This window comes from Montipora capricornis, chromosome 6 (assembly GCF_036669925.1).
Source record: "Montipora capricornis isolate CH-2021 chromosome 6, ASM3666992v2, whole genome shotgun sequence".
In the NCBI taxonomy this organism is placed as follows: Eukaryota; Metazoa; Cnidaria; class Anthozoa; order Scleractinia; family Acroporidae; genus Montipora; species Montipora capricornis.
The window spans coordinates 15,693,990-15,708,989 of NC_090888.1; the positions used below are offsets into that span (position 1 = coordinate 15,693,990).

Here is a 15,000-nt window from a genome sequence, read left to right on the forward strand (position 1 = left end):
GGAATCATATCCTCACAATCCGAGGAAACGGTAGTGTCGATTGTAAATAGTGTTGCCTCACTTGTAAATGTGAGAGGCCGCGGATCTCCGCATGACGCGAACTTGTACCTGAAGTTAGCTTTAGATGTGATAGGGGAATGTAAAACTTGCTCCGAAAACCTGTATACTAAATTAGCTTATACCTTTGGCAAAAGTCTTGATTTGACGGAAATTCTAATAGACTTGACATCAGGTACGAACATTGCTGCCTTTTCCCAGGCCCTCACAGTAAACACCTCCCTTACTACTTTGGATTTGACTTGGAACTCCATTGGTGATGAGGATGCTTCTTCGCTTTCCCAGGCCCTCGCAGTAAACACCTCCCTTACTACTTTGGATTTGACTTGGAACTCCATTGGTGATGAGGATGCTTCTTCGCTTTCCCAGGCCCTCGCAGTAAACACCTCCCTTACTACTTTGGATTTGTCTCACAACTCCATTGGTGCTGAGGGTGCTACTTCACTTTCCCAGGCCCTCGCAGTAAACACCTCCCTTACTACTTTGGATTTGTCTGACAACTCCATTGGTGCTGAGGGTGCTACTTCACTTTCCCAGGCCCTCGCAGTAAACACCTGCCTTACTACTTTGAATTTGTCTTACAACTCCGTAGGTGCTAAGGGTGCTACTTCACTTTCCCAGGCCCTCGCAGGAAACACCTCCCTTACTAGTTTGAATTTGTCTCACCTCCATTTGCGCTGAGGGTGCTACTTCACTTTCCCAGGCCCTCGCAGTAAACACCTCCCTTACTACTTTGTATTTGTCTCACACCTCCATTGGTGCTGAGGGTACTACTTCCCTTTCCCAGGCCCTCGCAGTAAACACCTCCCTTACTACTTTGGATTTGTCTAGCAACTCCATTGGTGCTGAGGGTGCTACTTCACTTTCCCAGGCCCTCGCAGTAAACACCTCCCTTACTACTTTGAATTTGTCTGGCAACGACATTGGTACTGAGGGTGCTACTTCACTTTCCCAGGCCCTCGCAGTAAACACCTCCCTTACTACTTTGAATTTGTCTCACAACTCCTTTGGTGCTGAGGGTATTACTTCACTTTCCCAGGCCCTCGCAGTAAACACCTCCCTTACTACTTTGCATTTGTCTGGCAACTCCATTGGTGCTGAGGGTGCTACTTCACTTTCCCAGGCCCTCGCAGTAAACACCTCCCTTACTACTTTGAATTTGTCTCGGAACTCCATTGGTGCTGAGGGTGCTACTTCACTTTCCCAGGCCCTCGCAGTAAATACCTACCTTACTGCTTTGCAGTTGTCTGACAACTTCATTTGGTGTTCCTCGCTATAGTTTAGACTCTCGCATCATACTTCGGTGATGAGCGTGATCTTCTTTCTAAAGGTTTCAGTCTTTACATCGACGCCAACAGGATCATGACCCACGATATTAGGGACCTTAAGCAAGCGCGACGACGACGGCTACGAGAAGGTTGTTGTCTAAAAATATTATGGAATTTAAGATCTACGACGGCGACGGTCGACGAAAACGTCACTTCGTAATATAACATGGCTCTATCATAAGTCTTTCGCGATTATTCAGTCTCCTTCACGTCCTACAATGTGGGTGAAGTATCCTAACAATGAATTGGTACGAGCGGTTTCAGAGATAAAATAGAGAATTAAGGATTCTGTTGAATGCTTAAGTTGTCGTCAAAACCTCAAATTTGGTGATTTCACGTCGTCGTTATGCAGAGGACCGCTAAGATACTTGCTAAAATCCGTGCTTCACGTGCAGCACGATCATTTATGCTCTTTTAACCAAACCAAGTCGTAGCCGTCGCCGTGTCTTAAATTCCCTATTATTTCTCGTTACTGTAATGATTTTGCGATTTTGTTCGGCTTGGAAAGTGTGAATACATAATCCAAGAATAAAGTTGATGAGAACGGTGTGGATGTTCAGAGAGAAATTGAAAATTCATAGTCATGTGCTCTCGTTCTCCACATCACCTCAAATTTGATCATTTCACGTCGTAGTATCAAAATGTAAAACGCACGTGCAGGGCGTGCAAAGCTATTGTTTTTGCCCACTAAATATGCAAATTTATGGCGTTCTCGTGGCCATTGTCCACGCTCAAGGTCCATATTGTCTGTTAGAGTTCACGGTGTTGTTGAATCCTCACCCCTTGTTTGTTGGTGAGCATGCACTGAAAGGTTAAAGGTCACTTTCTTGCTAGTCCGTCACGAGAAATTAAGGGCTTACATACATAGAAAGACACCCAGTTTGTCCCTTGAGGTATGTTTCAGTTAAAGTGTGTACTCTGATAAAAAATCACAGGCGAGTCCTTTTTTCTTCGGATTTTGAAAGTGTGTTTGTTTGGATTTTGCGGTCAGCAAAACTGACCGATTCGACATTACAGGGTTGGATCTAGGCGTAAGTGAGGTTATTTACTCGGTAGTTAAAAGTTTCAGCGCGTAAATGTAGTTTATTATATATGCAAAACACGAGTTTAAAAGTCTGAAAGCACGAAACTCCCCTGCTGCATATCAGTCAGCCGCGTACACACGCACTGTGACTTGAGTCTTTGACGTCATCTTCTCCTCGATCCAGCTCTCTCAAGATTTTAAAGTTAGTAATTGCAGACCATTTAAAAGGAAAATGTCGTTTAAAATTTTGAAATCAAAGCTTAAGACTTGGGTCACTTAGTGTTAACTTAACGTAGTTTTGAAATCCAAAGAAAAAGGAGAGTCGATTTTTTGGTCATAATACGGCTTTTAAGGCATTTTACATAAAATAGAAAGGAAGATGTGCTACTCAAGATGTCGGCAAAGATGATAGACAGCAGGCGCGCAATCCGAGGACTTTTTATGACTTCCGTCAGTTGCCTTTTTGAATCTACTTCAATTTCACAAAGAACTCAAGCCGGTCAAATGCTAAAAGTGCCAGTTTCGTTGCACCACATTTTTTTCTCTCTTTTAAAATAGAGAAAATCGGCTAACTCATTGTTTAGCCCAATTGAGATCCTTTGAGAATAATACGTTTTTTTCCAAGTGTTTTCATATTATTTAAATATGAATGCTACATTACCATGTAAATGCATTATAAACGCCGAGAGATTTGAATGGAAACTTTTCCCCTAGTGTAAACGTAGTCTAAGACTGTCTTTACATGAATGCTGTTTAAAAGTTACTGTAATGATATCAAAGAATGCTGCGGCTTTTCACAATCAGCTGACAAGATTCTTGTAAAATAAATTTATTTACTTGTTAATAACAAATGAATTTTAGTGGCAACTATTTAAGACAAATGCCAATAGGCCATTTCCAAATATCAAATATTCAGCTTGATAGTGAGGCAGTGAGGACAAAAATTAAAAACACTATGAGATGAATGTGAAAAATATTTACATATTCACTTTCCTTTGTCTTTGTCCTCTAAGCCTCTCTTTCAAGCTTAATAAAGGCCTATTCAGTGCTTTAAAAGATGCATTAATATGTACATCAATGTTAGGTCCATGAAGGTGCAAAGATTGCTGCAGCTTTTCACATTCAGGTTCAACAAATCTGACAACATCCTTATAAAGTAATTTATCAAGGTGTTTGCTTAAATGGTGTTTTTATTGTGCATAAGCGATATCTATATATTCCTGCCTTTTCAAGGCGAAACAAACATTGGTATCCTTTTTATGCAATTTTTTCAAAGGACTGATCACGGACGTTTCTCGATTACTTTGCTTTGTGTAAATATAGTGCTTTGTTTACGAATTAAATCAATTTAACAAGAGAGTTTCATCTGTTTATTCTACTTATCGGGAGCAGCGACTTTAAGAGAGTCCTGATATGCTCTTACCTGAGGGTTACCATAAAAACATCTTTTAACCCGAGTTCAAGGCTCATACCGTCATTCTCCGTAAGGAAACAAAACCTTCATCCCCACCGTCATGTTGTTAGGGCTAGGAGGATTTTTTAAAACGTTTTCTTGTGTTCTCTTATTTACTTTGTTAAGATAGAAACGTTCATTCTCCTAACTTGTACCATAGCTTTCCTTGTAGAGTAGTCATGAGAATTTGGTGTTAAATCACATCTCTTAAGCTAATAATTCTCTTCTTTCTCAATAACCTCTTTGACAGACATTTTATTACGATTATAAGAAGAATTTACATGCTCATTACTCCTGGGAGTCAAAGACTGCGTCCTTACCCCACTACCCCCCGCCCCCCCCCCCCGCCCCTTGGGCACCTGAGTACATGTCTCTTATCGTAGACAGACACCCTTACCCCACTATTTACCCCTTAGTCTCCAAGTATCTTTATCGTATCTGAAATGAATGGATATTTGAAGTGCGGGTTAAAGACGAAAGAGAGAAGTGATCCTCACACTTATCTGGACAATTTAAGCAATTGTCTCGTTATAAACAGCTGAAAAATTCATGGTGTTCAAATGAATGGCTTCAGTCAGTTGGCAGAGCACTGTACCGGCATCGTAGAGGGTCATGGGTTCGGATCCCGTTGGAGCCACCTTAATTTTTCAGGTGTCAAAAAGAGGCAGTTGCTTAAATTGTCCAGATATCTGCGACGACCACTTGTCTTTTTTGTTTATCGCATCCCTTGGTAAATGGAAATCATTTACATGGTGGCTTCGAAAATTCCCTCTCAAGAACCTCTCCCTCACGTGTTTTCTTGGAAAAGCTTATCCGTTACATGTTCTTTAGACAAGGAAAGAAGCACCCAGAGTTTCATGCCCTAAGACGTCTTCCTTTTCAAGACAATGATTTAATAACAGCCGAAACACGCACGAAAAGCTTCGGAACTCGAGTTTCAACAGGTAAGCCCGTGCAGGTTAATTGCGGGGAAACAAAAGCTCCCTGGATCGGTTTGCTTCAAGACTCGAATAATACATTCCGATACCTTGCTCTTTAACAATCTTTTAACATGAGCGAAGAAAGTAGTGTACGCCTTAGGCGTTTCATTCTAGAGCGACAAACGTCAGCGCAATCAAGGTTCTTGGGACAAAAAGAAGATCCTGGCAAGCTTATCAGTCGGAGGAATGACATGAACTTCTGGTTGAAAATTTTTTCATTCTAGCGTCACATTTTTCGTTTTAGTGCTTGCTTGATAGCTTTCTTGGTAAGAAAAAAACAATTTCCGCCGAAAATTACCGTTTTCTAACCAAATTTTCCGTTACAGAGCAGATATTTTCATTACACACCGGAAAAGTCGTGCCGGCCACTCGGTGAACAAAATAATAAAATAAACGTTCAAGAATAAGCTTGAAATGAGCAAGAAAGTCTTTGAGGTCACAAATCTTGTTTACGTTCTGCTGGGCATTGTACTCCACTCTTTCTTTGTGTTTTATTTATCTGATCCGAGCATTGTACATTTGGGATTATTTATTAGAAGATGCTGTGGAAACAATGGAAACTTAAGTTTCACTAGAAAGCAGATGGTGTAAGTTGCTTTTTGCTCAAGAAACAAGTATGACAATAACCCACTATTTACGCCGAGATACATCTCAGTTTTGGCGTTTTTCTCTGTCTTGGCGGGGCGAACGAAAAATATGGGGACTGGAGTAGACCGAGAAGAGAGAGCCTGCGCGCAGATTATAAACCATAGACTAAAGTTCCTCTTTCAATTTTTGAGACATTTCGCCTTGACAGGGTTTTTGTTCGGCTACGCTCAGTGATTGGTAGACGAAAATGTCTTGCCAGCTTGCTGAACAATCAGAATCTCACACGCGTTTTGCCGCGTCTCCTAAGCGCCGGCCTCACATACCTGTATCGCGTTCTGATTGGTTTAATTGCTTGTCTGTGTCCTGGGTGATTAACCACCTTAATTAATAACTTCAATTTGCGTTGCACAGCACTTTGAGAGAACGTTCCATTTTTGACACATTTGTTCTGCATCGTTTTAGGGAAACACACGGTCTTCCTTGTTAGTCTATCGAATGAAACCTTGTTTTCTCTCACCTGTTTTAAATGCCGCTCCTCGTTTACTGAGTGTAAGCAATTACCTTCACTGGACGAGAATGCAAACGACTTGATACCAGGACTGTGAGACTGAAAGAAACAATAAGAGAGATTTCAATAGCTGGGTCGGCAGGTTTCTTTCTTTGATTCGTTTTATTTGTACCACTAATATTTTAACTCGACTGAACACGAGAAAGTTGATACACTTTATCGCAGCGCCTAACACATTTCACCATTTCTCCGAAAAAACGTCGCCTTTAGGGAGCCACACAAGTTACACAATGTGAACTTAAACGGCAACCATTTGAGCCACTGACGAGTTGTTGAAAGACACGGGTTTGTCTGTGAGTCAACGTCACCCGATCGGCCTTTCTTTTTCTAAGAATTTCTTTATTGAAAAACAGTTTTGATATAGAGAAGATTCACATCCACAGACGAGGCCCAGTGGCATTTCATGTCCCTGAAAATTGCCAATTTTAACAGTCAATTCAAAGACAGTTCCGAGTCGGATCATCGTCTTAGAAATTTTCTCATGAATTGTACGGACCATCATGAATCATACCTGAAAGACTGAGAGATCAGTATGTAAATTTACCTCGCAATTTCAATGCACTGTCAGCTAAAAAAGTACTGAGAATGAAGATTATTGTTAGCTCAAGGGTACCACCCTGATAAACCACCAAATTCTCATGACCTGCCAACGAAGAGATCTATAAAAGTAACGAGGAGAATAAAATTTATATCATTGGAGTCAAACGGGTTTTCCATTTTACTTCGTTTCTTTGCTGTCCCCTGCCAAACAACGAGAAGGTGAGAATACAAACTCAAACACCTGTCGCACCAGTTTCATTTCTGCATGCTGGGTGACCGGCACACATTTGTCATATAAAAAAGATCAATTTTTTACGCAGTGATTACAACCCATTGACTCCTAAGGGTGACATTTAATAGATTTTACTCAGTCTAACGCCAGACAATTTTACTAGTCAAATGGGGTTCGGCTCAGGAGTCAAATGCTTAAAATTGCGCAAATTTGTATTGAGATGACGTCACTTGTTGCTGTCTCCGTTTCTTTGGTAGGAACCTCCAGTATCTGAGAGCTTTTGAAAGAAACCACGAAGACTAGACGGGAACGAAAACATCTGACTCACTTCATAATGCAACTTGACGCTATCTTAAAAACTCAGCGATTACTCCATTTTGTCCACGCTTTACAATATATAGTGAAGTATTATCGTATAACTGGGTTGGTACGAGCGGTTTTCAAGTAAAGATTAAAAAATGACCGATTCAATGTTATATGCTCTCGTAGTCGTCATAACCTTAAATGTGGTTCTATCAAGTCGTTGTTTTGCAGAAGACCATAAAGGATTTTTCAAAATACGTGCCACACGTGCAGCACGATTATTTCTTTTTCTTTTTAAGGGGAGTGGCTCTTAACTACCAAACTGTTGCTATGGACCCCTTCAAGTAATCATTTTTCGAGTGCCTTTAAATTAAGTTACTTTTTTTTCGCCAAGTGTGTTCTATCAGTTCCATTTTTTGTCCAAATAGAAATTTCATGATTACAGTTTACGAAAAATGATGGGACCGCCTCTTCCTTTTGTTTCCTGAGAGTTTTTGCATGTTTTTCACTGAAACGCACCGCAGAGGACTGGGACTAATTGCGCATGTGCCTTCTAATTGAAGTGATGTAAGATTGCCCATTGAAAAAAGATACTATATAGAACCATCCATACAACCTTTTTCTAGGGCTCTTTGACTAAAAAGCTTCCTTAGCAACACCTCCCTGAACCAACCATATTCTTGCTTTCTGGCGTTGTCGTTGCCGCATTTGTCATCGTTTCTTTGGGAGTGAACGGCGCGGCTACGGCAACGACAACACCACAAAACGATAATAGGGAGTTTTATTAATTAAGGACAGCGGGAACTTCACTTCAAAATATAACTTAGCGCTACGTGAAGTATTTCGCGATTATTCTATCTTGTTCACCTTCAACAAAAGGGGCGAATTATCGTGTAACTGGATTTATAGGAAAGGTTCTAAAGTGAAGATAAAAGGTGAACGACTTTCTGTTGTATGCTCACGTTGTCGTCAAAACCTGAAATTGGGTGATTTCACGTTGTTGTTTTGTGGATTACGGCATTGAAATGCGTGCTGCACGTGCAGCACGAGTATTTTTCAATCCTTAACCTATGATATTCTTGCTTTGTGGCGTTGTCGTTGCCGTAGCCGAAGTCGTTGCTAAAACTCCATAATATCATTGGATAACTGAAGAGGAAAAACAATCTTGCTGCACGTGCGACACGCATTGTAACACACATATATACGGTACTGTGCCTAAATAACAAAGACCTGAAATCATCTAGTTGTTTTGTCGTACATCTTAGGTCCCTACTTTAAGATCCACGACAGGAACCGGCGGCGAAAAACACGTCCCCTCGAAATATAATTTGCTCCATCGTAAGTCTCAGGCTTTCGCCATTATTCTTCCATCTTGTTCACGTGGCACAATGTGATCGAAGTATACTAAAACTAAATTGGCTAGGAGCGGTTTCGGAGTAAAAATGGAGAATGAAAGGTTCACATTAGTGTGATTACGTTGTCGAAAACACCTCAAATTTGAAGACCTGAAACTTATGGAGATGAATATGACACTCGACATATTTCTTTGTTTTACGTTTTTGTTTGCTGTTTTGGCCCTGACCATGCGCAAACCACACTCTTTTGTTCAAAATGCAGCCAATCAAAAGTTTCGATTAATTCATTCAAAAGATTGCGCATGGTCACGGTCTAGTTAACATAAAGCGCGATGTCACTGTCCTCGCTTTCGAAGTTTTATGAGTTTCACAACCAGTCCACCTATATGAACTTTGCTCAGAGTAACGCAAAAACATGAGTAGAAATGTGTGCCGCACGTTCAGCATGATATTTTTCCCTTTTTTAAATAATATAACATTATCACTATGTGACCTTGGCGTAGCCGCAGCCGTCGTCGTTTCTTAAACTTCCTCAGTCACTTAGGAGCATTAGCAACAGGGAGTTTAAAGTGCCCCTGTGACCAAAAAAATCAATTCACAATTTTCTTTGGATTTCAAAACTATGTTAACAAAACACTAACTGACACACGTTTTAAGCCTCGATTTCAAAAAGACACCTCTTTATTTTAACTGTAATTTTCCTATTTAATGGTCCGCCATTACTAACATTATGTTCTCGAGAGAGTTGGATCGAGGAGAAATGACGTCAAAGGCTCACTAGTTTAAGAATGCAATACGTGTGTACGCCGCAGAATTAATATGCAGCACGGGGGTTTTGGGCTTTCAGACTTTTAAACTCACGCTTTGCATATATTATAAGCTACGTTCACACTCTGAAATTTTAAGCTAGTGAGCCTCTGACGTCACTTTTCCCTGGATTCAACCGTCTGAGGTCCAATCGGTCAGTTTTGAACGTGAGTAATGGCGGACCGTGAAATCCAAAACTTACACTCAAAAGTAAACGGCCTTTGGATAAAAACCAAAGCTCAAAATTTTGCCAGTCAGGTGTTAAGCAAACACACTTCCAAAATCTGAAGGAAAAAAGGAAGTGTTTTTTTTTTTATCACAGGGGCACTTAAAGAAACGACGACGGTTACGACTGCGACAATGCCACAAAACAATAAATTCATTGGTTAAAAGAGCGTAAATAATCGTGCTACATGTGCAGCACGAATTTTAGCAAGTATGTTTGCCGCCCTCTGCATAACACGACCAACAACGTAAGCATGCAACATGAATGCGTCGCGTTTGATTGGTTTAATTGCTTGTCTGTGTTCTGGGTACTTAACCACCTTAAATAATAGCTTCAATTTTCGTTGCACGGCACTTTGAGAAAACGTTCCATGTCTTTTGACGCACTTGTTTTGCATCGTTTTAGGGAAAAGTCAAGACACGGTCTTTCATGATATTCTATCAAGTGAACCTTGTTTTCTCTCACCTGTTTTAAATGCTCCTCGTTGACTGAGTCTGAGCACTGCTCACTGAACTATCTTCCTCCTCGGAGAACGCACACGACTTGGTACCAAGACTGTGAGACTGAAGGAAACAAAAAAAGGGATTTCATTAGCTGGGTCGGCAAGTTTTTTTCTTAATTATCTCCGTGCTTCGCTCACTCGTTCCCTTTACGCGATCCTTCACAACTCGTGAATAAAAATCATACGCGCTCATCAACCATGAAGTAATCTTTACTTATGTAATCATCATTTTGATTAGTTTTATTTGTATCGCTAATATTCCAAGTCTAACACCAGAAAATTGTTACACCAGCGCATAACACATTTTACCATTTGTCCGAGGAACCTCGCCTTTAGGGAGCCACACAAGTTACACAAAGTGAACTTAAACGGTAACTATTTGAGTCACGGACGAGTTGTTGTAAGACACGGGTTTGTCTGTGAGTCGGTACTAACCAAAACGGGGGGCCGGAGCCTGGGTGCCTTTTCTTTTTCCATCTTTTCTTTGTTTCAATTTTTGTCGTTATGCTCCTGTACTGTTGTTTTCGAATGACCGGCATCTGTCCTTCATTTATGGTGGAAATTAGTCAAAAACATTAAGGAACTTACGGAAGCTGCGAAAGTTCGAAATCAGACTGTTTTTTTTAAATTTTTTTTGTGTGTTTTAAAATCGAAGGTGGTTTTTGCGAGCATCTGACTTAGTCTTTCCGAAATTAAGAATTTCCGAAAATGCTGAAATTGGAGTTTATGAAATGCACGCCAAATGCCAGAATCGCAGTTCCACGATGATCGTCACGCAGTCACGCAACGTTTTAATTTGCTCGTTTACTCGTGTTGAGGTCATGTTGTTGTCTGCCGTTACTAGAAACGGTTTGTAGTAAAGCCAGTATCCCACGGGAACTTGCTAGTCATTTCTATTCGGACGTCACGGGATCGAATCCAATATCACTATAAAAAAAAAGAAAATTGAAAACAATTTTGCGAAAACAAGCAAATGAGGACGTTGTGTAACGACTATCGTGCAACTGTGGCTATGTTCTGTTTCGTTTGAATTGTATTACGGAGGTTTTTACGAAGTAAACATTAAAATGTGGAGCTCAGCGAGTCTTCAGTGTCTCAAGGAGTTAGCGTATATTCCCAACAAAAACTCCAATTTCAGTCTGAAATTCTCTTAATTTCGAAAAACAAACAAAGATGCCTCTTTACGTAGCTTCCGTATGTTCCATATTTGGGTGTGTGCTACAAAAAATACTTAACACCATCTTTTAGCTACCAATGCTTACCCCCACCCAACCTCCCAATTCCAAACACGATTCTATAACTATAAATTACACCATTAAAAAGCTGCTTTTTGTAATGCCGTGCGGTATAGAGCAATGCTGATTGCGCGTTTGAACGACCTGGGGGATTCTGCGCACCTTGCCTCACAAGGAAGGCCATTCTACAGCGTGGCGCCATTATAAAACTATTTTTGAAATAATTTGTATGCTAAATAGTCCCGAGCGAACCCATGTTGGCATTTGAATACCATGGTGGCCTTTTTTATGCTTAGCTGGCGATCAAGATTTTTCCACCCAATAATTTCCAACAATTTGGCCAGCATCAGCGCCAGAGAAGGGTAAAAACGCGAGCTGTAAAGTTACCCCACAGGTTCCCCATTAAAGATGTTCAAGTAAGGTTGTCTGAGGAACCAAGTGCCTAACACGTTTCATGGTACCGATTCCAGAAGCGATCTTTTTGGTTAGTTTTTCGATGTGGCAATATTCCAGCTGAGTTCGTCGTCAATTGTTACACCAAATGATTTTGTCTTGATCAGTTTTTTAACTCGGCCCTGCTTGATCTGTAGTTTCATTGGGTGTCAGATACATGCACCTGACCAAAATAAGGAATTACGATTAGTTAATATTAACCTTACAAATTATTGATGAGCTTGAGAATTATATTTGCAGTAACTTGCGTATATCTAGGAAGCGCTTTAGCCCAGTTCGTACTTCTAGTGGCATTAATGTAGAGGTTATCATATCCGAAAGGGATCTATGTATGACACCTCTTGGAAGGCTCGCATAGTAATGATTGTCGCTAAAGCAAATAAGATGCTAGGCTTTCGTAAAAGCAACTACGCCGGTATGTTGGAAGTGCTGTGCTTTTGCGATTTTACTGTGCCTTAGTGCACACCCAAACTCAGTTTGTTTTTGCTTTCAGTTTTGGGCACCGCAGTCAGTCATCGGCAACTGACTCCTGGTTGAAAACATTGAAAGGAGAGCTAAACGTTTAAGTTACGGAAATGTTATTTATCCTGTGGGGATCGCTTAGTCAAACTTAAGTTATTGCAACCTACTGGATAGAGTATCTTGACCTAATTTCTTTTATAAACGCCTTTACGGGCATATAGAACTACCTCTCGAGTTCAAATATTATTTTTCTTTTTCTTGCGGGTCAAAATGCGCCGCGCGTGCTCAGCATTGCATTTTAAGACAAATCTTTCTCGTTCATCTGTTTTCCGTGACAATTTCGTTAATTGAGTCATCTTACCAAGGGACTTTAAGGAATAAGAGTCTCTTGATTCGTTTCAGTCGCTAAGACTTCTAACGTTTTTAATTGCTATAATTTGTTCCTTTAAAGTATGTCTTAAATGTCGTGGTGGAAATATTGTTGAAAGTTTTTGCCTGTACCTTCTAAGTGGTAGTCGTTAGTAGAATTCAATTATAGTGTTTAGTTTATAATTTATGTAGATTTTAGATCATAATTTGTAATTAGATTTGAATTGTCACTTTGGTAAGGGGAGCTTTCTTAGGGGGTTAGGTTGGTTTGGGTGTTAAAACCTAGTAGGGGACAGTCCTATTGTTTGGCCCCTGTACAGTGTTCAAAGCCTGAAATAATGATAACTTGGCGTATCCCTGACGCCGACCCAGGAATTTGCGCACAACTACGTTAGACAGATTTGCCTGAGGGTCAAGTAATGCAAACTATTTCCGAATATTACGCAAGCGGCGCCAATGACCCTACCCTAGTATCCACGCCTAGTCAGACAGGCATAAAGACATGAACAGGAAAAGGTTACGTTTATACAAACGTTGGCCGTGTAGCACTTATATTTCAACAGACTTAACTGAATAGAGGGTAATGTGAAGTGCTAGATTTCTGTCCCATATGAACCATGTAAGCGTTAGCCCTACTGATGGAAATGGGGCCACACAAGGACAGAGAAAAACTAACGCTCACATGGTTCATATGGGATAGAAATCTAGCACTTCACATTACCCTCTATTCAGTTAAGCCCATAAAGACATGAACATTAACTGAGTTGACGACATCTAGCCATAACAAAAAACCACCGGTAGGCATAACGTAGGTTTTGTGGCCAGCCAAAGACGCAAATGCCAGTTAATTTCAACCAAATGCATAGTTTTAGTTGCAGCCAAACACCGAAGTGGCACCTGAGCCTATAGCAGTTTGGAGTATTCCCAGGCCAGAAAGGCTCCGGTGAACAAGCGATTCGAACTGAACACCAAGTTCAGTGATGTGGTCCCCCAAAGCCAAACAGACGGACAAACGATTGGCATTCGAACCCAGTCCAGTATTCGTGCACGGCCCGAGAGGCCCAAACATAAGCAATTTTAACAGAACCGGAGGTTCAGGTACAGCCAAACACTTTAGTGGCCACCTGAACCCAGTCCCAGCCCGAGAGACCTAAATGCAAACGAATCCGCAACCTAGTTCCCAGGGTTCTCTCTTGCCCGTCCCCACGAAGGAGAGAGAACCTGGGACGAGGTTGCCAAATCCGAAGCTTGCTATTATGATCAAAAAATCATTTCCTTTTTTCTTCAGATTTTGAAAGTGTGTTTGGCTCAACACCTGATTGGCAAAACTCTGAACATTGATTTTTATCCAAAGGCTGTTTCGTTTGAGTATAAGAATTGCCCGAAACGGAAAATACCATAATACTTGTTTGTCCACCCAAATTTTTAATAAGCATTGTTTCCCATATGGGTTTCTCTTGGGACTTGCAAATGGTCCCAAGAGAAAAGAAAAACAATGCTTTTTCAAAATTTGGGTGGACAAAGAAAGAGTATTATGGTATTTTCCGTTTCGGGCAATTGGATTTCACGCTCCGCCATTACTTGCCGATTGGACGTCAGAGGGTTGAATCTAGGAAGTGTGACGAGTGATGTCATTTTCTCACTAGCTTAAAATTTCAGCGTGGAAATGCAGCTTATTATAGATACAAAACACGAGTTTCAAATCTGAAAGCCCGAACTCCCGTGCTGAATATTAACTCAGCTGCGTTCACATGCATTGCATTCTAAAGCCCGGTTTCCACTTGAGCAAAGAAGAACAATCATAGGCGTAATGCGACGTTCACAAAGTGGAACAAGCGGATGAAAAGTTGGCATTCGCAATCGTAGTAACGTTGGAGTAGATCTAGTAGAGATTCAAGATGGCGTGCGAATCGTTGTGTTTGTGCTTCGGCCTAACACACTCCGGTCCCACTTTTGAAATAAGTACAAGAGCGAGATAAGAACAAGCACTTGGGCCACTTCAGTTAATCAAATGAAAACGAAGAATTGCACTTTAACTGGCGCCCGAAGCTAATTCTGATCAGCATTCGTGCCCGCCCTGAAAAATCTAAATGCAATCTACATTTCAGTTTTTCTGAACGGGAGCGACTACTACGTGGCTCTTGCTCCTATTCGGTGTATTTCACTGCACTGAACTTGAATCCTCCTGGTGTTCAATTTATTTTTGTTTGGGACAACTACAAGCTGGCAATGCGTGTGTTTGGTAACAACTCAACCTCGTGTTTGTTGAATTTTCTTGCCTGTTGTTTACATTTGGGCCTCCCGGGCCGGCAAAAATACTGAACTACGTTGTAGGTTCGGGTGCCAATTCGGTATGTTTGGCTGTAACTGAACTTCGTGTTTAATAGGTGGAATTGTTTTACTTTGGGTTTCCACCGAACCCTGAGATGCCACCAACACCAAACATATAACATAAGAAATACTAGAAGCTAACAAGTATTGATGATGTCCCAAATCAAAATAAGGTAACAAACAAGGA

The 15,000-nt window shown here is 40.9% G+C and overlaps 2 protein-coding genes across 2 annotated transcripts in view; both read left to right on the forward strand.

The window, feature by feature from the left end:
* LOC138051588 (nucleotide-binding oligomerization domain-containing protein 2-like) overlaps positions 1-2,014 on the forward strand; it is a 25,246-nt gene extending 23,232 nt beyond the window's left edge. The window contains exons 11-12 of the mRNA XM_068897824.1: positions 1-1,218; positions 1,337-2,014. The exon at positions 1-1,218 is cut by the window's left edge and continues 1,268 nt beyond it. Coding sequence (XP_068753925.1) covers positions 1-738 — 738 coding nt within the window. The 3' untranslated portion in view covers positions 739-1,218; positions 1,337-2,014. The remainder of the gene's footprint in view (positions 1,219-1,336) is intronic.
* The window catches only part of LOC138051581 (protein NLRC3-like), a 263,812-nt gene that overhangs the window by 137,753 nt on the left and 111,059 nt on the right, over positions 1-15,000 (forward strand). The gene's annotated exons all lie outside the window — the stretch shown is intronic.